The 23,725-nt window shown below is 40.9% G+C and overlaps 1 protein-coding gene across 4 annotated transcripts in view; it reads left to right on the top strand.

The window, feature by feature from the left end:
- The window catches only part of CTTNBP2 (cortactin binding protein 2), a gene marked incomplete at its 5' end in the record, with an annotated part of 152,598 nt that overhangs the window by 87,800 nt on the left and 41,073 nt on the right, over positions 1–23,725 (top strand). For all 4 annotated transcript variants that reach the window (XM_082846962.1, XM_082846961.1, XM_082846960.1 and 1 more), the window contains 6 exons: positions 1,715–1,865; positions 4,828–5,079; positions 15,598–15,715; positions 19,101–19,376; positions 21,995–22,090; positions 23,297–23,376. In XM_082846962.1, the coding sequence (XP_082703088.1) occupies positions 1,715–1,865; positions 4,828–5,079; positions 15,598–15,715; positions 19,101–19,376; positions 21,995–22,090; positions 23,297–23,376 (973 nt within the window). The remainder of the gene's footprint in view (positions 1–1,714; positions 1,866–4,827; positions 5,080–15,597; positions 15,716–19,100; positions 19,377–21,994; positions 22,091–23,296; positions 23,377–23,725) is intronic.

Below are 23,725 nucleotides of genomic sequence, written 5' to 3'. Positions count from 1 at the left end.
GTTGAATCCGCAGATGTGAAACCTGCAGATAAGGTCAGCCGACTGTGTATGTGGTTATATAACAGATTGTTAAACACTTTGCTGTTCACTATTTTCCACCACCACAACCTAAAAACCTTTTTTATGTGCGATGGCATTAAACGTAAAACATAGAATTATATTAATTGTAATACTCTTATAGCTTCCTACTGGCAGTTTATTCAGTATTAAATCCCAATTATTCACTTTGTTTTATCATTAAAAAAAAATTGAAGCAGAGCTTACATACTGAAAGAAATTACAGCACAAAACCAAAAAGAGCCTAGCAAGTAAAATATACGTAAGTTTAGCAGTGATTTCTTCAGTAGCTTAATAAGTCAGTTGACTATAAATATAACTTTCTAAAATCAAGTAATATTTTAATAATAAAATAGAATATAGCTAAATTGCTTTATTTGCCTGTGATGAAATGGCAGGCTCTGGAGAATGAAAGCTGTGTTCAACTTTTTTATTTTACCATCCCAATAGAAATGTTTCCTTTAACAAATCTCAGAATTCTTGAAGTACGGGTTTTACATTTTACACTAATGTTACTAGTCCTAAAGGTAAATTTTAAAAAATTCAAAATGCATCCCTAAAGTACAGTATTTTTTCTTTTTCTGTGTGTCTAACTTGTCTCATCACCCTGAGTTTATTGTTGAGGATCAGAGCTACTGATTTTGCTGCTACTTTTTGCATGCATCCTAAGTCCTCCAAGAGAGATTCTTCTTCTGGGCTACACTTTTACCTTTACTGCCAGCAGGCAGTCTGTAGGGCCACTTGCTTGGATAGTATAACAGTCATGGGAACAGAGGCGTGGATGGTTTTGCAAAAAGGGAGAACCCTGGTGAAATGCAGGGGCTTGATTAATTTAAATGTGTATTAGATACACATTAGTACGTAACTTATTTTAAAAATATGCATAAACAAACCAGATGTTGCCAAGGGAAGCCAAGAAAAAAACATGCATCTGAGCAAAGAAACAAAGATGTGAGTTCCTTCTTAATTTGATGATTTATCACTCTTTTTTAAGTTTATTCTCATCTAATTTTGCAAACTGAAGTTAGTTCCTAAGTGCCGTGAAGTCTTGAATTTACCCCATTGCTTTCCTTCTTGATTCTCAGGGCAGTGTGTTTCTGCTTAGCTGTATCTTTTTCCTCATAAACTAGCCCCACTTCAGGAGACAGGACAGCCTCTGCTGTCTTTTCTCCCCAAGATGGCCCTTTTCTGTCTCCGTACTGCCTTTTATAGTGGAGGCAAATGGTGCCCTGCTGTCTGTGCTATTTTTAATTATTTTCTCAAGTGGAAATCTCAAAATGACTCAGCAGCCTGACTTTTTTCAAGGTTCAAACTATTTTGAACCACAAATAATATATATGTCAAGCACAGTTAAACATATTCCAAGGACTACTTTCACAGTTTGGTTGCAGAGAACTGTCATAAACCACGTATTCACACTTGATCAAAGCTGCTATTTTAAATTTTCATGGGAGTAGTTAAAATACATCTCCCAGGCTTGTTAAAAACAGTATCTATGTAATAAGACCAGGAATAATTGATACATATATTTAATAATTCATGTAAATAAAGATGCAGAATTGCTCTAGCATTATTTTCTCTATTTAATATCTTGGTCAGGTGGTACTTCAGAAATCAAACCCAGTTTGTATGTAATTAATCATAATCTTGCATTTAGGTGTGTAGAATTATTAATTGCATATGATGCTAATATTAATCATGCTGCTGATGGAGGACAGACACCTCTATACCTGGCCTGTAAAAATGGAAATAAAGAATGTATTAAACTCTTGTTGGAAGCTGGAACTGACCGAAGTGTAAAAACCAGAGTGAGTACCTGTATGTTGGGTTTTGTCCTATAATTTACAATACGTCTCCAAACTCTACAGCTCGAAATACAGTTGCTTTGTTTTGTTTTGCTTTGAGGATATTGGGTAAGGACATTGTCTTATTTGTTTGAGCATCTGATTATTAGAAGCTTGCTCATTAGCCTTTCTTTTTAAAGGTAGTTGGTGTAGTGCCTGGGAATTGTAAGCAATGGACAAAGGTCAGCTGTCATCGAGGTCGTCGTCACTGTCCACAGTAGTGCTCATTTGTAGTATGTGTAAACAGGAGGGAGTTTGTGGCAAGACAGTGCCCATTGCCAGTACTTAGAGGAAGGTTATTTATGCTCACTGTTCTTCCCAGGACTGACGTTTATTGTTGCTAAGATTATGCAACACCTCAGAGTTCAAGGTCATTGTCTAATTTGAGTCAGAACTTGAAGCACTGTGTATGGAAACCCACTATGAAGCCTAACAGGCTGAGGTAGCTGTTGACTCCATCCCACACAGTTCTGGTACCTCCCGTACAGGGTGCACAGGTGAAGTCAGGGACTTGGAAACTGAAGAAATTTGGAGTCTGATCCACAGAAGAGTCCTTGGATAATACTTCTGGCTCAGCCACACAGAAATGCATTTGAAAGAAACTTCTCAATTCAGCTTCCCAAACTGGTCTTCATCAACCTATCATGATAGATTTAAGGACCAAGAAATCAGCCTTCGTACACTGGCATGCATTTCTCCAGTGGGGGCCCATCTAAGGACTGGTGGGTTTAATGGAGCCCACTCTTCACTAGGATCAGGAATTTATTTATTTATTTTTTTTCAGCTTCCCAGAATGTGAAAAGTGTAATAATCACTACCCTCCAGGATATTCCTGATGAAAGACAAGTGTAGACATCTTAATCTCCAAAGGTTATCTGAACCTTGGATCTCTTCTGTTAATAGAGAATTGACTATACTGTGCATCCATTTCATAGGAAACACCCTTAAAATTTTCTAGGATAAAAAGGTGCATTACCTACTTTAAGGTCACTCTTAGATTTTGGATTTTCTTAATTTCTCAGAAGAAAACAAACAATTAATGGTATAACCAGAGATATAAGCTAGGTATAGACATTTTCCATTGAGTCCTATTGCAAGGGCTTTTTTTCTTTAATATACTTTCTATTTAGTTTTTGAAAATCTGAGAAAATAGTCCAGATTCATGTTGTTTTATATATTTTATTTAAGAAATCTGTGGTATTACACATTCATTATAAAATTCTGCCTTACATATGAAAAAGGAATGAATTTTACATCATTATCTGAATGAAAAATAAGTAGTTCAACATAAAAAGTCACATCCTATAAGTTAGAGAACACAGAAATCCATGCTCTCAAGCTAGTTGTTGATAAGCTGAATGAAATCGTTAGAAGTACAGAGGCTCCAAAGTACAGAGATAAATAGCAGAATTGATAAAGGATCTTAAGGGAATAATTATTTCTTATGATTTTTAATAAGAAATCAAAGGAGAATGAAAGATTTAAAATTCTTCAGAAGTAACTGCATGGCCTTTGTAATATAAATTAAGGAAGGTCAGGAGCATGTACACTCTGTTGCCTAATTAAGGCTGATACCCATGTAAAGGTATCTACAGCCCAACAAAGAACAAGCCATGAAACACTTTATCTGCCTGGGGTACACCGGAGGACTATATGGTATTCCAGCTACTGCCCAGCCATGGTCTGCTGTTAGCCAAGTCGATTCCCTTGATGTGAAGTACAGAACTAGAGAAAAAGCCACATCATTCGGTGAGAGCTTTAGCAAATGATCAGATGACTCAGTCTAAATGTAGATGGTTACCATTTATTGTCTGTTCTTCTCCCTGTTATTTTTTTAATGAAATGAAAAAAATAGGCCATAGGGAAAATAAAATGAAGCCAAAATACGTATCACCGAAATAATTCTCAATTCTTTTATGAAAGTTTTAAAAATCTAATGAAGGTGGATACCTGAGTAGAAGGCAGACCTATCTTTATATAAAAATGAGAGACTACAGAGGGGATCAGGAATTCCCCTAGAATAGTGTTTGTCAAACTTTAGTGCAGCAGAGTTGCCCACATGGCTGTTAAAACGGATTGCTAGGGCCCCAACCTTGAGATTTTTGATTCAGTAGGTCTGGGATGAGGCTCAACAATTTACATTTCTAACAAGTTCACAGGTGGTGCTTATGCTGCTTGCTGGTCAGGGGACCACACTTGGAGAACCACTGTGCTAGGAAAGAGTTGTGAGTCTGCTCTAGCAACCAGCTAAGTGGACGGTTGAGGCTTCACAGTATAATATGTTCTAGAGAATGGGCCCAAGCATTTTAGTTGGAGCATTTTCTAAGCTTGCGTTTATCAATATCCAGCTGCAGTCACAGAGAGCTCCATAGAGGCTGATAGGTATCTCATGAAGTTACTTGACTTTGTTTTTCCTTTATGTCTGCCTTTTCCCTGTTATCTAGAATCTTTCCTTCTGAAATCAGTGGCATAAAATTTTAAGATAACTAGAATTAGGACTCTTCCCTGTAGGTAAAACTGGCTTATAACAGCATTCATTTAGTACAGTACTGGTAACTTTATATTTGCATATAAATTAAAAAAAATCTTTATGCTAAAGTTCATTCTCTTTCATAATATTAAATTGAGATCTTGTTTTACCATATATAATGCTTAGTTACCATCCTGGGCAGTACCTGTTCGCTCCAAATGGTCAACTGTTAAGAGGAAATTCTTACCAAATAGCAAACACGAGTCATAGCAATGGAAAATACACTAATTGACAGTGGTCTGAGAGCTTAGCTCATGTATGATATTCAGGATCGGAAGCCTGATTTTCCCAGCTCAGTGGTCCATGCCCAAGAACATGTAGAGGTGAACTTTAAATAACACAGTTCTCAATATTGATGTTGTAATCAACCCTTTCCCCCGGTCGTTTTATTTTCAGGATGGCTGGACACCAGTTCATGCAGCTGTGGACACTGGTAATGTGGACAGCCTCAAGCTTCTCATGTACCATAGGGCCCCAGCTCGTGGCAACTCGTTGCACGAGGAGCCCGAGTCGGGCGTCTTTGACTTGGACGGAGGAGAAGAGAGTCGTGAGGGCACATCCAAGCCTGTTGTTCCTGCAGACCTCATCAACCACGCCAACAGCAAAGGCTGGACTGCTGCCCATATTGCTGCTTCAAAAGGTTTTAAGGTGTGTCTGGTAGCAGCTGGCCTCATTACACAGTTGTAATTTGATGAGTGGCGAAGTTGTCTGCTATTGACTGAGTGTGTTTCACCTGTATCATTGGGGACTGAGCAGTACCATTGCAGGAGATGATCCGCTTCCAGTACGAACCAACGTTTTTTTGTCCAGCAGATATTTACGGCCAAGCGTATATGTGACTTAATCACAAAAATCAGTTTGGAGTTTGTTAACAAATGTGGGAGTAATTCCAGACATTTTATCTCATGTCAAATTAGAGGAAAAGTTGGATATTGATAGAGTCCACAGGGTTGTTTGATTCCGTACCAAGACCATGCCATGAGTTAGAGGGAGGGCCAGGATTCAAGTACACATGTCCTGTACTCTGAACTCCCTCACTAGCCCTACCTCTGCTGTCTTATGATACATAAGAGGGCATTCTAGATTTCACTCATCAGTTAGAAGAGAGAAAGATTCTGATTATTAAGGAAATAACATGAAATAGTAAGCCATCCATTCATGCTTCTTTTTCTATTTAAATCACTTGAGCAATAATATTGCTTTAACAATGAAACTCTATCAGGAAGCTCCTGAGTGCAAGGCATTGTGTCAGCTAACATTTGCAGGAATCATTTATGCGATTAGTTAACTCCTAGTTCAGTGGCAAGGGTGCAAGATACAAGACAAGTGTAGGATAAGAGAAGTTCAAAAAATTTAAAACAAGGGTAATAGACACGTGGTTGGAACAGTACAAAAATACAAATTTTTATTTTTTGGAAGAGAGAGTGCACGTATTTCAGAGAGCAGAGTTGCGGAATATTAGGCTCAGGAATGGCTCATTCTGGAGGAGATGGAAACGATTTTGGTCTTGCAGGGTGGGTTAAATTTGTCACCCATCACTGGAGAGGAGAGTAGTTCAGATGGAGGGAGCAGTAGGAACAGACCAGAAGTAGGGAGGTGGGTAACAGCTCCACCTGAGCTAATGAAGAGTAGTGAGAAGTTCCACAGTATGGCACCGACCTTCAGTGATGTCTTAAGAAGTTTGAGCTTTATTTACTAGTCAGAGTAAAACCATTGAAAGGTTTTGTACAAAGGAGCAAAAGAATCAGCTCTGTAGTTTAGATTGATTGACTTAGCAATAACATTTAGAAGACTGGGGATTATGAAAACATTGGTGGCAGGGGAGAGACTAGGTGAAAGATGATGGGAGTGGTAGAAATACTAGGAGAGATCACGGAGTACAAATGTCCAAGAATTGAAGACAGATTAGATACAGGAAATGAGCGAGCTAAATAGAAGGATCATAGTGACATTCTCAGAAAGAGAAAAGAAGAGGCGTCATTGTGATCAAGATAGAATGTGGGGCTTCGCTGGTGGCGCAGTGGTTGAGAATCTGCCTGCCAATGCAGGGGACATGGGTTCGAGCCCTGGTCTGGGAAGATCCCACATGCCGCAGAGCAACTAGCCCCGTGAGCCACAACTACTGAGCCTGCGTGTCCGGAGCTTGTGCTCCACAACAAGAGAGGCCGCGACAGTGAGAGGCCCGCGCACTGCAATGAAGAGTGGCCCCCGCTCGCCGCAACTAGAGAAAGCCCACGCACAGAAACGAAGACCCAACGCAGCCAAAAATAAATAAATAAATAAAATTAAAAAAAAAAAAAAGAAGATAGAATATGGATTTAAGCATGCTGAATTTAATTCTGGGATATGTTCAACCAGATGGAGATATCTGGAAATAGCTAGAAATGTGCATTTGGAGCTCTTGGTTGGGTAACTTCCTGTTGTTATGATCTAGAGCAGAAGCTGTTCATTTTGGACTTTGGGGTTTTTTTTTAGTGAGAAAAAGGCATGATTCAGTTCAACGTGGAGGTATTGCTTGCTAGTAGTAGTTTACTCCTATTTTATCCTTAAAAGAAAAAACCTACAGAAATTCTGTGAACTTGATATATATATATTGGTTTGAATGGAAGGCAATGACATTTGACATAAAAGTGTTTGGAAGACAAAGATGGAAAATATGAAAGCTTAAATTTGAAAATGCATAGTTAATCTAAGACAGTGAATCTCATTTGATGGAGGAAAGGTACATGGAAGGGGTAGTTCTCAACTTACTTCCCCCTTCAAGAAAATCTGAGGGTAATGCAAGAGGTTACTGACAGCGGTAGGTTTTTCACGCACTCAACCTGAAGGCAAGAAAAAAAAAGGCAAAACAAAAAACAAAACCTGAGCATCACTGATCTAGAATGTTCAGCCACTGACCCTCTGATGCTAGGCAGAGAGAGGAGCCCACTCTCCAGGGTGAGTTACCCTGCAAGGGTGGGGGGCTTGTGTTGCCACTCAACTCCTTCATTATGAACTCCTCATAAGTCCTGGTGTTTTTATAGCCGAGGATGGCGTCTTCATGGCTTCCCAGGCCCCTGGCAACGTGGATGCTCTGTCATCGTTGAGTAAAGGGAAATAGGATTTCTTTCTCACGTGTAATATGACTCTCTCTGTATTCTCTTATGTTAAGAAGCTTAAGATAAATTTTGAACAAGAAGAGAGAGATTTTAGAAAGTGAACGTGACTGACAACATCCACACACTGCAAAGAAAAATAATAAATTAAAATAATAGATTTTTTTTTTTTGCCCTGGAGTAGATATGTCGTCTTCCAGGCTAACCTCTTCATTTTATGGTTAGGATATTTAAACCCTGGAGGCATTAATAGATAGAAGTTGGAAATGAAGCCCAGAATGCCTGGTTTCTTTACTTGTGCGGCCTGCCTTCCTGGTCAGTCATGGGTATTGGAAGATATTTTTCATCCTTTGCCTAATACAGTGTTTATATCCTGGCTGACTCCATAGAGGTAATCCATTCACAACTAAGTTGCTAAGACCAGTTTTCTGAAAAAATAAATGACAGTTCTGAGTTAATCATTGTGTGGGTGAAGAGATTCTACACTGACCACAAGTAGAGCTTAAAAGGTGTATGTTTTTTTTCTCTTTGCAATAGCATATATGTGTCCAATCCGCATAAGGTAGTAGTACCGTTGTTACCCAAGAAGATGACCTCAGTTTCCATGTGTTTTTCAATGTAAAAAAAAGTGGGATTTCAGAGCTTGAAGACACATAGCTCATCTAGTCCAGCTGCCTTGCCTTGCAGATGAAAAAATTAAGTTTTGGGAAATAGTGTAACTAATTCCCCAAGGTCAATTCATAGAAGACCAGATTCCCAAATCAGTCCTTTTTCCACTTGGTTCTTGGTCTTTTTCCCAATGTTTAAGCAATTTATGCAAATCACCATTTAGTGTTTGGTAACAAGAGTAGCTCTCTCTAAAGCTGGTCTGTGACTGCTCCGAAGTTGAACTCATCACTGAGGATAAACTTGTTTTCATCACTTAGGGTGAGTGGATAGAAGAGTTTCTTAGTGAAACTCTGTGTTCTGTCATGAGAACTCTGACATGTCAAGTTCCTGCCGCAGAAATAGATTAGGGAGAGTGTCTGGATTTGAGCGGCTAGTTGTTGACGCTCTCGTTCAAACAGATTCTTTATTTGGCGGATTATGTGTTTTGAGTAGATGATAATTCTAGCTTACGTATTGCCCGAGCCAGTGGCTTCCTGTCACTCATGCTCTTACTCAGCCTTTCTGGGTTGTTTAACATGTTGACTCTAATGCAGACTCCTCCTGAGCTTCTAGAACACTGCTCCTTCCTTGCTTCCCTTCTGAATTTGATGACCAGGCTTTCTCTTTGTTTTTCTGGTTTTTCTCTTTCGTTTTTTAACCCTCAGAAACTCCCATGCTCCTTCCTAGCTGCCTAGTCCTATTTTTTTTTTTTTTTTGCGGTATGCGGGCCTCTCACTGTTGTGGCCTCTCCCGTTGCGGAGCACAGGCTCCGGACGCGCAGGCTCAGCGGCCTTGGCTCATGGGCCCAGCCGCTCTGCGGCATGTGGAATACTCCCGGACCGGGGCACGAACCCGCGTCCCCTGCATCGGCAGGCGGACTCTCAACCACTGCGCCACCAGGGAAGCCCCTGCTTAGTCCTATTTTTAAGAGTTTATCCAGTCTTTCAGCTTTAACTGTGGCTTCTACAGTAACTCTTTCCAAACCCAGATCTCACACCTGGCTTTTTACCTGTCTTCCAGACATTTATTTCCACCATCCTAGAGGTCATCTCTAGGCAGTCCCACAGTCCTCTGGTCAGGCAGTGGCCTTCTTGTTGCCATCCTCACAGTGTGTAGGAACTGTGGACTGATGGATGCATTTTTACCTCTTAGCCAGGCGAGTGTCAGGCATTCCCTCCCACCCTCCAGCATCCACCTGACTGGATAGTCTGGATGTGGTATGTGTCTTAAGCACAGAGGCCCACATGGAGCCCCAGGATTTAGATTTCCTCTCCCTAGGTCATGGCTGCAAAGAGAAAAAAAAAATGATAGGAGTCCCTAAATGTCTTCCTTGTCACAGAGTTGGGTACCTGGCTAGGAGAAGACAAAGACAGGATAACCTGTGATGTTGGACCAAGTCTTTGGGACTAGATGATAAATAGAAATCTGTGCTTTTGATTCTGCATGATAATTTTTTTCCCTTAATTTTTATAAAATTATTTTCGAAAAGGTCAGACTGTGTGTAGATAATGGGAAGGCTATTTTTTAAAACTCTCATTCCAGAGTGTTCAGTGCAGAGTATTGCATCCTTGCTTAATTTGAACAGCAATGACTCACAGAATCCTAAAGGATTCTCACCTAAACTTGGCCAACCAGAGTTTTGCTCCACCCCTCACCCAAGACATACACTTTCTGGTGTTTTCCACTAACTCCTTTCTCGGGTCTGGTTTTGATCCTTTTCCTCCTTTCGCTCTCTACTTTCTCCCTTGAATGATCTTTTTGGTCTCCAGAATATAATCTATAGAGATTCCAAAATCTTCTCTCTAGCCCACCTAACCATGTCCTGAGTCCATTCAGGAAGGTCTTATCCAGGACGCCCACGGTTTTACAGGGCATCTCCTTGATAACCCAGTTGGCCCAGTACAGTCCTTGTTTATGCCCATCATCCCAATGTAACCATTAACAGTGTCCCTTTTTACTCTTAAAAGTGTCCCAGTTTAGCCAATTATATGGTACCCCTAGTGATGACCATATTCATGTTTACTTCCACCAAACAGCTCCATGAGGATGCATGCCTGGGCTCCCGTGTTTAGGCTGCATCTCTTGTTCCTCCTCTCAACCCACTGACATCACCTGACATTTGTGTTTATTGCTCCATCTTCCTAAGATAATGAATTCAAATGATTGATAAAACTCTAGATTTTATTCCCTTATAAATGAACATGTAAACAAAGGGAAGGCTGTTTTTTTAAATGTCCCTTGGGGAGCCCTCGTCATGGGCTGTCTGGACTTGTGTAGGCCCTGCTGTGATCTCTTCATCTCCAGTCTCTCCAGCTCCTTTACAGTGTCTTGAGAGGGGCCTTCCCAACAGGAAGTTGGTCATGTAACTTACCTTTCGTCTTTACAAGGAGAAGTGACCTTTCAGTCGCTTCAAGGATAAGTGCCAGACGTTTACGTGACAGACAAGTCCCGTCCAGATCTGGCCTCAGCCTCTCTCCATAAGCACACTTGTCTCCTTTCCTCATGCACTCTCTGCTCTGACCCTGCACTGCTGGCTGTTGTGTAGACATCCTGTGCTGTCTCTTCTCTCCCTGCCTTTGCATCTGCTCTTCTCATTACCTCAAATGGCCTCTTCTGTCCTGACCCCTCCCTGCCTGGAAAACATCTCAGCTTAAGTCTTGGCTTCCAGGAGTTCATTGGTCCCCAGAGCACCTCTTCACACTTCACTTAGGGAGCTTGTTCTTTACTGGGATTATTTGTATGCCTCCCTCCCTTTCCATCTCCTCCAAAAAATCACTTTTCATCATTGTATATATTGTGCTCAGCAGTCTCTGGCCCACAAGTACTAAATGTTTGTTGAATCAGTGAGTGAATGGGCTATCTTATGAGAGTTCTGTCTTAACTGGTCTCCTTTCTGTCACTCTCTTTTTCTGTATGTCTTCCAAATGTACCAGTTGGTTTTCAGAACTGAGCTGATCATGGTGTTTCCTACCCGAACATATCCTCATGCCTCCAGAAAGACATTGAGGCTCCCTAGCACTCAGCCCTTCACAGCTGACGCTAGCTGTCTTCATCTCACCCCTGAGTCTGCCTGCTTCCTCATACTGTTATTTCCCATTGTGATAGCCTCCATCTCCCCTGCCCTGCAAAACAGTGAGCACACCCACACCCCACGTTGTTCCCAGCACGTGTGCCAGACCCTACCTGTGCATTTGCAGACTGCTTTCCCTCCCACTTCCTTTGCCCGGTGTCAGACCCTCAGCTCCCTGTCCTGACTAGGATCTTATCTCTAGCTCTTTGGACTTGGGGTTTCAGCTTATTCTCCCTGGCACTGGTACGTTGCTTCTCAGCTCTTAAAGGCCCCTGGCAGAGGTGGTTCATTGTCCCTCAACATCTTTTCTACCCTCTTCTACAATAACGGGCCTCTCAGAGTTCAGCTGGGCTCTTGACCACCCAAAATAAAGACTGCGTTCTCCAGCCTCCGTAGCAGGTGACCATGGACACCTACCTAAGTTCTGGTGATTGGGATGTGAGCGGAAGCAGAAGTTGAAGCCTAAGCCACTGCTTTCTGAAGTCTCTGCTCTAGGGAATTCCCTGGTGGTCCAGTGGTTAGGGCTCCACGCTTTCACTGCTGAGGGCCCGGGTTCGATCCCTGGTCGGGGAACTTAGATCCCTCAGCTGTGCGGCGTGACCAAAAATAATAATAAATTAAAAAATAAAGTCTCTGCTCTAGCACATGTATCTGTATCATAGTTAACAGCACTTTGATTTGGACTCATTCATCTAGACCTCTTGCTCTGCATCCCTTGGAACAGCCTGCCCAGTTTAGGTCCCCTGAGAATCCATTTCCAGAAGAAACAACTAGCATCACAGCAAGTGTTCTCTTCACTCGAAGCCCACCCTTCGAGGAGAGAGCTTAGATTCTTTTCTCTGCCTTTGCCACCTCCTCCCCCTCCCCTTAGTAAAACTTTCTCCTCACTTCAATAGCCCCCTCTTCTGGGCACATTTTCCCCGTGGCTCTTGCCTATGCTTTGCGTTTCTGCCGGAGAAACAGAAACTGTTACCATCTTCGTCGTCACAACCCTGGGCTCTAACACAGCACCCAGCACAGAGGTGCTTAGTATCTCTTTCACAAAGTTGTGAGGATGTGTGAGCACTAAATACTTGTGCTGTGTTGGAACGGTGCCTAGAGCTTAGTGTGTGCTCCAGTAGTTACTGTAGCTGCTGCTGTTCAGTGTCAGTTGGGTCAAGTTTTCATCTTCTTTGTGTTCCCCACGGAGCCCAGCATAGTGCTGTGGAACTCACAGCTGTGACCCTGTTTGGATACGCGTTATCCTGCTATCTTTCCAACATTTTTTGATTCCTTATAGAGAAAGCTACTGCTTATGTTATTGCCTACTGACCTACCTGAGTGTAATAAAAATTATACACAACCCACTTTATAGGTCAGACTTAAAAGAATCTTGCAGATTTTGGTTGCATCTTTTATCATTTCTGTTTGTAATTTGAAGTACCATCACCTAGAATTATGACGTTTGCTGATGTGCTGTAATTCCTCACCACTTACCTGAATATTTGGGCTGTGTTCTAACTGGTGATGATTATGTTGATTATAACAAAAACAGCAGCTAATAAATATTGAGAACGTTTTGCGTGCCAAGAATGTAAAAGCTTTTTACCCATCTTTTCATTTAAGTCACGTACCAGCCCTATGAAATACAGATATTTGAGACACAGATATGGAAACTGAGCAGGAAAAGGTTAAATGATTTACCAAAATTCGTAGATAAAAACCATTTATATTGGCAGGCGTAGACCTCCCCCACCCCCCGGTCTGTTTTGGCTCTTACCTGCTTTTGCTGCAAGTACTAACTTGTGTAATAAATGTATTATTTTTATCTCTTATCATCTGGGAATTCATAAAGTTTAATGCTCAGATTGCATTCTACTTAAATCTTTCATTAGAGTTAATTTTATTAAATATTTTATACATTTATTGATTTTGTACAAATTAGTAATAACAATTGGGCAAAAAATTTATGTATTTGACTTAGTTTTCAGTTCATTTCTTGGCTTAGTGATTTTTTTTAAACCTGAACCCCAGACCAGTGAAAGCTAGACTTTGATTACAATTGTTAGAGAAGATCCCGCCGACCTGAGCAGTGAGAAACCAACGTCCAAGTCAGTCCCTTTGCAGAAGACAGATTTTCTTGATTCAAAGGTCCTCTGGCTCGGCGGCTCCATTGTGCAGGTACCAAGGCCTAGTTTCCCATCCCCTCAGCATCCAAAAGATTGCCTGTATTGGCTTTGTCCTCAAACCAGCACTGGCTTCCTGTTCAAATTTCACTTAACTGGTGGTCTCAGCTTACTCTTTGTTTTTCTTTCTGACGCTTAGGGATTTCCTGTATTTCCTTGTGAACTCATGATTTAAAATATATTTTGGGGCCAATATGAAGCAACTGGAACTCAAGTATACTCCTGGTGGGAGTAGAAATTGGTATAGCCACTTTTGAAAGCTCTTTGCAGTCTATACTTATACAGAACATGTGCATACCCCATGACCCAGAAGACCAAGTCTGTACATACACCCAACAGAAATATGTACATGTGTCCGCCAAAGGACACGTACCAGAATGCCTATAGTAGAACCCAAATGTCCACCAACAAGAAAATAGATGAGTAAATTGTGGTATATCCATATGATAGAATACCACCCAGTAATTTTTAAAAAGAATGAATTGAATTATAACTGTTCCTAACACATGGATGAATTTTACAGACATTATGTTGAATGAAAAGAAGCCAAAGCGATAAAGAGGCATGGACATATATACACTACCAAACGTGAGGTAGTTAGCTAGTGGGAAGCAGCCGCATAGCACAGGGAGATCAGCTCGGTGCTTTGTGACCGCCTGGAGGGGTGGGATAGGGAGGGTGGGAGGGAGGGAGACGCAAGCGGGAAGAGATATGGGAATATATGTATATATATAACTGATTCATGTTGTTGTGAAGCTGAAACTAACATACCATTGTAAAGCAATTATACTCCAATAAAGATGTTAAAAAAAAAAAAAGAAGCCAAATATAAAAGTGTATCTGTAATATGGTTCCATTTATATAAAATTCGTAAATAGGCTAAGCCAATCTCTGATCTTAGAAATCACAGTAGCAGCTACCTTTGGGGGAGAAGGGGAGGGGCTAGTGATTGAAATGGAACATTAAGGAGGCTTCCAGAGTGCTCATTACGCAAGTATGTTCACTTTTTGATAATTCTTCAAGCTGCACACTTACTTGTGTACTTTTCTATGTGGATATTATACATCAGTAAGAAAGACATATGTTTTACAAAACAGAAAAAAAGTGTTTTACAGCACAATTAGAGAAAGCTGTTCAGACTGCGTAGTTTACTGTGTTGTCAGAAGTGGAAGTCAGCCCAGAGCCTGTGTGTGTGTGTGTGTGTGTGTGTGTGTGTGTGTGTGTGTGTGTGTGTGTGTGTGTGTGTGTGTGTGTGTGTGTGTGTGTGTGTGTGTAGGGGAGCGAAGAGAAGGACAGTGCTTGTTTTGGTTGTTAGTTCCCTTTCGTGGTTTCTGGTTTATTCAGTTTTGTGCTTACTGTGGTGGGAAATCAACAGACAAATCATGAAGTGGTAGAAGTTGAAATAGCAGAGTTCCTTGATAAATATCCTGATGTAATATCCTGCCATGCAGTTCCTTATTTGAAAATGTTTGCATATAAATTGCCTACCACTTTGAATTGAAAAATTTTGGAAAACTACGACCCTTCAGTTCATAGGTTAGTGATATTTTTTAAATGGAGATTTCCTGGAGCAACACAAGAAAAAACTGAAAAAGAGAGGGCACCCAACTTCAATATCTATTGAGAATGTTTTTCTAAAACGTCAGTCAACATGGTGTTCACACCTATTTCTCAAATAAATAAAGTAAGACAGTGTAAGATCTCCAATATATATGTGCTTACAAGGACTCTGGGACGGACTTGTTACAATTGGAGCCCAGCACTTGCATGACCAGGAAAGCAGTGCCTGATCTAGAAGACAGCAAGGTGCGTCTGGTTGTAGCAGAAGTCTTTTTGCTTTATATTTCCAAATTACAGTAAAAGGATACTGTCTGCTGCAGTCTTTTTTCCTTAATTTCACTCTGCAAACTGAGTGATTAGTAAGCTAATGTTTTTCTCCTGAAACCTAAGAGGCTGTTCTGTGGAGCCGTGTTTCGATCCTGTGAATCACATGTAAATGAAGCACGGTTTGCTTTTCATTTGGAGACAGTGTTTAGATTAATCTGTGTATTTGGGTTGCTGGGAGAGAAAGAAGCTTTCTGGCTGAGAATTCCTGATTTGCTTGCCACAGGCAACTGAATTCTCCCTTGGAGTTTTCGCTTGAGTTTATTCACTTGGACGTGAGGTAATGGAGTTCGTTTCTTTACAGAACTGCCTACAAGTCTTGTGTAGGCATGGAGGGCTGGAGCCAGAAAAAAGAGATAAGTGTAATCGGACTGCACATGATGTCGCCACTGACGACTGCAAGCACCTGCTGGAGAATCTGAGTGAGTGCCCTTTGCAGCTGCATTGCTCATGCTGCATCCACACTGCTGGGGCCTCTGGGACTGTGGGAAAGATATTAATGCAACTACAGTTTTCTCACTCTCTTCTTAACCTTCTTTGAACCCTAGCTGCTACAAAAACACTTAATTGGTTATAAATGGGGTAATTATATTTTTCCACATACAGTGGCTTTTTACAGAATTAGTTGTTACTGAAATGACGCTAGGTCTTCCTTGTATTTGACTGACCTTGGACAGCTTTTAAATAATTATTGCTCTTTTCTTCTGACTTAGATTGTCTTTCTAGGCATGAGACTAGGAAGCTATGAGAAATCATGGCCGTCTAGTGTGCTATTAGCTGATCATATGAATGTAGGCAGGCAGGTCAGTTATCTCTCAATGTCTGGTTGCCTACCTGTCTAGGAAGATAATTGACGATCTTTTGGGTCCCTTCCATCTTTAAGAGTATACACTTCTGAACATTTATGAAAAGTTCACTTGTGGGTTTATGAATATGGAGTGCTAGATCAGATGAAATATTGTGACCTCTTATATCAGGATTATCACTCAGTCCATCCAGTCAGCCAGCTGTATCAGTAGTTGGATTTGAGCTTACATTCTAACATTGAGTCAGAAAGTGAACAATAAACATAAGCAATAATTCATTGTATGGTATATGAGATGGTAATACGTGCTACGGAAAAGACTAAGAGGGATGGAGAGTGAGAGGGTGGGTTTCAGTTTTTAAAACGATAGACAGGGTAGCCTCACTGATAAGACATCTGAGCAAACACTTGGAGGCGAGGAAGGGGCAGCTCTGTAGATCTCTCAGGTAAGAACTTTCCAGGCAGAGCATCAAGTGGACAGAGGCCCTAACAGGTAGGAGCATATCTGTTGTGTCTGAGGAACCGCAAGCAGGGCAGAGTGACTGTGTTATAACGAGTGAGGGGAGAAAAGTAGGAAAACAGGTCAGAGAAGTTGCAGGAGGGGATGGGGATTGAGCCTGATCTAACTGGAATTTGTAGGCCATTGTTGGGACTTAAGGTAACCATTTCAGTGTTTGAGCTTACGAGTGACGGGACCTGGTGTACGTTTTTTTTTTAAGAATTTTTGTCATTTTTTAATTCAGGAACATTGTAAGTATTCCTACCCTGTTAAAAAAAAAAGACATTTGTTAGCTATCATTTTATTTTATTTATTTTTTTTAGCTATCTCATTTTAAATTTTGCTTTTATCAACTTAGTAAACATAAGTGAGCTTCTAAATAACACAACATTGTAAGTCAACTATACGCCAATAAAAAGTTTTTTAAAATAACTATTAAGAAAAGATAACATCAAAGAAATCTCTTACTAATTGTAAAAGGCCAACCCTGGCAATGTTCCTAATTAAGAATGGTGTACGTTTTAATGGTATCTCTGGCTGCTTTGTCAAAAAAAAAACAAACAAACTAGGAAGTCACAGGCCTAATGTTAGGCCATTAATGTAGTGTTCCAGGTGAGAGCCAGTAATGACAGCTCAGTTCAGGATTGTAGTAAATGAGGACGTTTCAGTTCTGGATGTAGCCAAAGATGAGCCAACACAACTTTCTGATGGGTTGGGTGTGAGGTATGAGAGAGGGGATTCATGGATAATTCCAGGGTTTTCAGTCTGAACAACTGGCAGGATGGCAACAACTGGCAGGATGGCATTGCCATCAGCTGTCTAGGGGAAGGCTGTGGGTGAAGCAGATTTTGCTAACGAAGATTAGGAGTTATGTTCTGAATTATGAATTTGAGATGTCTGCGCATCTATGTAGGAGATGTCAAGTCAGCAAGAATTCTGGAGTGAGTATGAGCTGGATTTATAAATCTGAGAATCAGCTGTCTAGAGATGGTACTTAAAGTCGTGGGACTGTATGAGGTCTCGAAGGCAGTGAACACAGCTAGAAAAACTAAGAGAAACAAGCCTTGCAAGACTCTCATTAAGAAATCTAGAAGAAGGGGAGGGACCAGCAAAGGAACAACATTAGAGGGTGACCAATGAGGTGTGAGGAAATCCAGGAGGTGTGTATCAGAGAGCAGAGAGATTAGCTGTGTCACAAGCTGCTAAGTAACATGAAGACCAAAAATAAAATCTAGTAGGTGGTCAGTTAATGGAAAAAAGTCAGTTTAAGAAGAGGATCATAAAAATATTTTTAAACATTTCATTTTCATTTAAAACACACCAGGTAATTCTTTCATCAACGTTTGGGTGAAGCTCTTTATATTGGATGGTTCTGCTGACTGAAGTGCCGCATGTTCTTATTTGAACAAACCACATCTTTAATGGTTTGTCTGTGGTTTCTGTTGTTTGAGGACGTAAACGTATTTATGAAGCAAACTAAAGGCAGTATCTGTCTAGAGATAATTAATTTTTTTCTAATTTTATGTAGTTGTCTCATCCATATCTCACTAAAAACTTGGTTATAGCAGCTCCTCTGTTCAGTCTCAAAAGTGTTCTGATTTTCATAGGAATAGTAACTCATTTCATCAGTATCTGGAATATTTAATTTACTAATTACAGTAATGAGTTCAACAGACATAGAAGATTTGGGATTAAACACAAGTGGCTCTTGGTAAGCATATAATTCAGTTCATGAAAACAAGTACATGGGGAGCTATCCACCTGGGAGGGGGCCCCAGTCCGCTGGTGTCACAGAGAGATTGGAAAGATCATTTTAAAAGCTTCTACTGCACTGTTCACCAGTTATCAAGTACTTACTAGTTCTTGTGAGATAGTGTGTTAACAGATAATGTGTTAAACAAACAGTGTGTTTAATCCCTTGCAAACATGAGTTCATTTATTCTTCATAGCATCTCAATTGTACGTTCCTTCCATTTTATGGAAGAAATTGGGGCATAGAGAGATATGAAGGCCATTTACCAAGTACACATGGCTAAGTAGAAAGCTGACCCTGAGGCCCAGCCCGAGGTCTGTATGAGTCTGAAACCACTGTCCTAAGCACACTGACCTACGCAGCTGTAACCTGCCTTCTTCATGATGTTATCAATGAAGGTGAGGAGAAAAGTTGATATAGAGAGGTCAAGAGAGGGCTCTAGTTTTCTCAGATGCTTTTTGAAAGAATTTGAGAACCTTGCTGAAGGGAAAGAATCAAGGAAGTAGAACTGGCCAAAGAGACAAGGAAAGATAAACAGTTCAAGCAACATGGTTCCAAAGAAACTGTGAAGAGATTGGGAGACCAAAATTTACTCCAGTAGACGAGTATTCAACTGATGATATTTAAAAAAGGATAGCTGCCCTTTGCTTTGTTTTTAAAATGTTTGTATCTGTTTGTTTTATGTAAGATTTTTGCTGGTTTTTATCCTGTCAGGATTTTTTTCCCCTAATTCTTTCATTCTTCCAACAGATGCTCTTAAAATACCCTTAAGGATTTCAGTGGGTGAGATTCAACCAGGCAACTACGGTGCCGACGATTTTGAATGTGAAAACACAATATGTGCTTTAAATATTCGCAAACAGACATCATGGGATGATTTTTCAAAAGCAGTGAGTCAAGCTCTGACAAATCATTTCCAAGCAATCTCTTCTGATGGATGGTGGAGTCTGGAAGACGTGACGTTTAATAGCACCACTGACTCTAGCATTGGCCTCGGTGCAAGCAGCGTGCGATCCATCACGTTAGGTATCAGCAGTCCAGCAATGAAGGGAAAGTTAAAATTCTGGGTTTATTTACATTCATGGGCTCCCTAACCTGATACGCAGCTCACTGATTAAATACATTCAAAGCTCACTTGTGGCAGCTGCTGGTGCTGAAAAACTTGAGTATTCATAATGCAACCATTACATAATGTTGCCTGTTGGTATAAAAATGCTTTTATGCCTCAAATAATATCCAGAGAGTAAAGAACATGAAAGCCCTTGATGAGGCTTTGTGATTGCACTCGCTATTTTGATAAATGCAAGAAACTAACCACATTGCAGCTGCTTTGCTAATACACAAGCTCTGAACACAGCTCCAAGCTTGTACTTGGGCTGTGCCAGAGATGCAGTAGTGTATGAACACCTTACCTTTGGATGGGAGTCCTAATAAAGTCTAGAGTTAGAAGAGGCACTTTAATGAAGATAGAGTCAAAGCTCCCACTTGGGATGAGTCAGGGTGATACCTGGTTGTTTCTGTTTGATAGGACTCCAAAGAACTTCAAAAGATAAGATTTGCTTTCTGGTAAACATAGTAAGTGTACTATAAATGTTAGTTGTCCCTGGTTAGTTTCTTTCCTGTCGAGCTAAGACGTCTATGGGGAACCTCCTGTGATGGCAGGACTGTGCTGGGAGCTTTATTTATATACAGACCTAGTGAGTCCTTACCGCAGGCTCATTTACAGATAACTGGTTACAAGTTAACTTGCCTGAGGTCACACAGTCAGGACTCAGATTCCAGCCTGTCTTATAGGAAAGCCTGTGTATTTTCAATAGCACCAGGTTGCAAAAGAATAGTCAGGATTGAGGGAAGGGCAATTTTCACCATGCGATTAATGTATCAGCTTATTATATTAGAAAGTATTTTATTTTGTTCACACATATATGCTAAATCACTTTTAAAACATATATTACCAACAGGTTTTAAAGCAAATTATTCACAACTTAATTTTATGGATCAGTTATTATCATAAAATAATTATTACAGAAGAATTATTATATAATTTTAGAAGTGCATTAAAAAAATAAGTCATAAATGATTCTCAAGAACACATTTGCCCAGAAAGTGCAGTATTATTTAAGGTGTGGTTCTGCCCAGGGGTCAAATAAACGAAGTCCTCACGGCTATGTTTTGAATGAAATGGGCCTCCACCCTCAGCCCTCATCCAGCTGATCTGGAAACTGGGGAAGGCAAATGGGTATTCACCAGCATCAGATCCAGGTACTTCTGTGAGCAGTGGGTGCTAAGGCCTGACCGTTCCGGTGTTCATCCTTGTCCCAGAGGTGCAGGGCACCCAAGAAGCATTTCAGATCTAAAAATCATTGAGTTTTGTGGGTAAAGGCTTTCGTTTAGTACCTGGCTGTGGCCACTTGATAACTGGTAGTTACAGGCATACCTCAGGGATATCGCGGGTTCAGTTCCAGACCACCACAATAAACAGAATACCCCAGTAAAGCGCGTCACATGTATTGGTTTCTCAGTGCATATAAACGTTATTTATAATGTATTGCAGTCTATTAAGTGTACAATAGCATTGTCTAAAAAACTATGTACATACCTGAATTTAAAAACATTTTTTGCTAAAAAATGCTAACTATCATCTGAGCCTTCGGCAAGTCATAATCTTTTTGCAATAGTAACATCAGAGAGCACTGATCACAGATCACCATAACAAATATAATAACGAAAACGTTTGAAATATTGTGAGAATTACCAAAATGTTACACAGGCACAAAATGAGAAAATGCTGTTGGAAAAATGGCGCTGATAGACTTGTTCCATGCAGGGTCAAGAGCTTTCAGTTTGTAAATAACACAAGCTCTGCAGTGGGCAATAAAGCAAAGCACAATAAAAGGAGGCATGCCTGCACACCACTGTTATTATGTATGTATATAAGTAACTTTATTGATAACCTCAACTGGATTAAAGGGACCAAGGGCAACAGAGAAGCAGTGAGTTACAGGTAGGGTGTGCACGTGTGTTGGAGGTGTGCTGAGAATAGGTGTTTGAGAATTGATCTGTGGAAGGAAGAGATGGAAACAAGTACTGAGGACTAATGCCTCCCCAGAGTGGACACTTACGAATTGGGACCCTTTTTTGAGCAAGAGTGAGCAGGGGGCCCAGACTGTGAAAAGGTTTGCTTTATTCTGAGCCCCTGAAGTTAACTGTTTTTACTAGAATCCAAAAGTTTGTTGGAAAGTGGGGCAAGGACCAGATCGTAAAGGACCTGTTATCTCATCCAAAGTGCTCCGGCTTTGTGAAACAGGCACTGGAAGAACCATGAAAGGTTATGATCTGCTTTGTCCTTGAAAACTTCACCCTGGACATGTTTGGTTGTATTTTCACCAGGTTTCTTTCAATCCCTTGTAAGAACAGCTTTGGAGAAGGCTGTAGCTCGAAGGCCTCCTCTTGACCATCCACAAAAATTGTATGAGGGAGTTAACCCTTTGTGTGACCCTTTCCATAGTCTGTCTGTGTCTCTGACAGTCTAAGCTCTGGAGTCCTTTGGGGTCTCACACAGGAGACCGTTCATTGACTCTTATAAGAAGAATTACTTTTAAGCGTCTCTTGATATTTCATTTTATTTTATTTTTTTGAACTAGGAAATGTGCCGTGGTCAGCAGGTCAGAGCTTCACCCAGTCCCCGTGGGACTTTATGAGAACGAATAAAGCAGAGCAGGTCACTGCGCTTTTGTCAGGTAAGGGTATTCCAGACTGAGGTGATGTTGGGAGACTTTGCATCGTGAGTGTTTCACAGCACAGCCTCTGAATCTGCATGGTTTTGTCCTGTGTCCTCAGGCCACACATGTGTGACTCCCACTACTAAGTAATTAGATGTTTTTTGAAATGTTTAAGAAGAGGAAAATCAAAAGCCATGTTTCTGATACCTGTGGTGACGTCTGTCCTGATCACTGCTGAGATTCTGATTGCATTTCTCTTTAGGAACAAATTGATGTGCTTATAAGAGAGTGACAGATACCATGTTAAGAGCAGTGTCTTTTATTGCTGTCAAGTCCATGTGATTATTAGGGTACAGGCTAATTTCAGTGAGCATCGACTCTGTGCTAGGCTCTGTTGTTTACAGCACAATACAAGTATAAATTCCTGTAATCCTTACAGCAGCCCAATTAAGATACGTATTTATGTTTATCCTCATTTCATGTACAAGGAAATTGAGGCTCAGAGAGATTGATTTTCTTGTCTGAGTACATAAAGCTAGTACGTAGTATAGAAATTCTCAGTTTCTCAGCCCTTAACTCTAAAAGGCTACTGATTTCATCATGCATTTCCCAGACTTGGGAATGGAGCTTTTAAAACTTCACTTTGAACTAATAAAGTTCTATTTTATTGCTTGAATGATACTTAAGTTTAAAAAAAGTGTGAGACCATTCCAGAAAATTCCTTCAGGCTGAAACACCATATTGAGAGAGTGGCTGAACACGGAGGGGGTTCGGGGGCAGGGGACAGAGTTTGGGAATGCACCCGTACATTAACACTGGCAAGGCTAGAACTTTCTGAGGATTGGGATTATCTCTGATGACATTTGCTTATAAACAGTAAAATATTGAATCCAGCAATCAGAGCAAATACAAGCTATAGTTTTGGAGCCCGGATCTGAATGCCCTGGTAGTGATTGACAGGAGATGGGTGGGCTCCCGGGGGAAGGTAGAGGCAGCTGGGGAGCTCTTGGGAGGCCAGCAGCAGGGGCTGTCAGTCAATACAAAGTGTTACAGTATTTTCACGATGGTTAAAGGCACACTGGTGCCTCTTGGCTAAATGTCAGCTCTGCCTACGTAAGTCAATCAACATGTTGTATCTTTTATGATAGCCTCTTTTATGTTTTGATCGTTTATACAGTTCACAAGAAGAGCCCATTTTTCCTTCCGTTTGCTTCTTTCTCACAGGGCCGCAGGAAGGCTGCCTCAGTAGCGTGACCTATGCCTCCATGATCCCTCTGCAGATGCTACAGAACTACCTCAGGCTGGTAGGTGGACCTGCCAAGTAGGGCCTTACACTGCCAGCCCTGACACGCACTCTGTGCTCTGACCTCATGACTTTCCGGAACAGCCCCCTCCCTGGACAACTGCTGGTACCTTCCTTCTCGATTTCTGTCACAGTCATCCAGGTGTCCACTGCCAGGACCCAGACAGTACCTGCGACCTGCCAAGTGTTTTAATTTGGACAGGAGGAGGGTGTCTTCCCCTAACAAGGACTTGTCATCAAGTAATTGATCATCAATATGGAAGAGAATGACTATAGATTTCAAGATGCCTGGCTGTGAACTTTTATAATTGAAAATTGAGTAAATATGCTAGCATTAGTTAGTGTATTAA

Source organism: Leucopleurus acutus, assembly GCF_964270905.1.
Source record: "Leucopleurus acutus genome assembly, chromosome: 9".
Classification (NCBI taxonomy): Eukaryota; Metazoa; Chordata; class Mammalia; order Artiodactyla; family Delphinidae; genus Leucopleurus; species Leucopleurus acutus.
The sequence above is the reverse complement of the archived record's forward strand: the minus strand, read 5'-3'. Positions and strand labels throughout refer to the sequence as shown.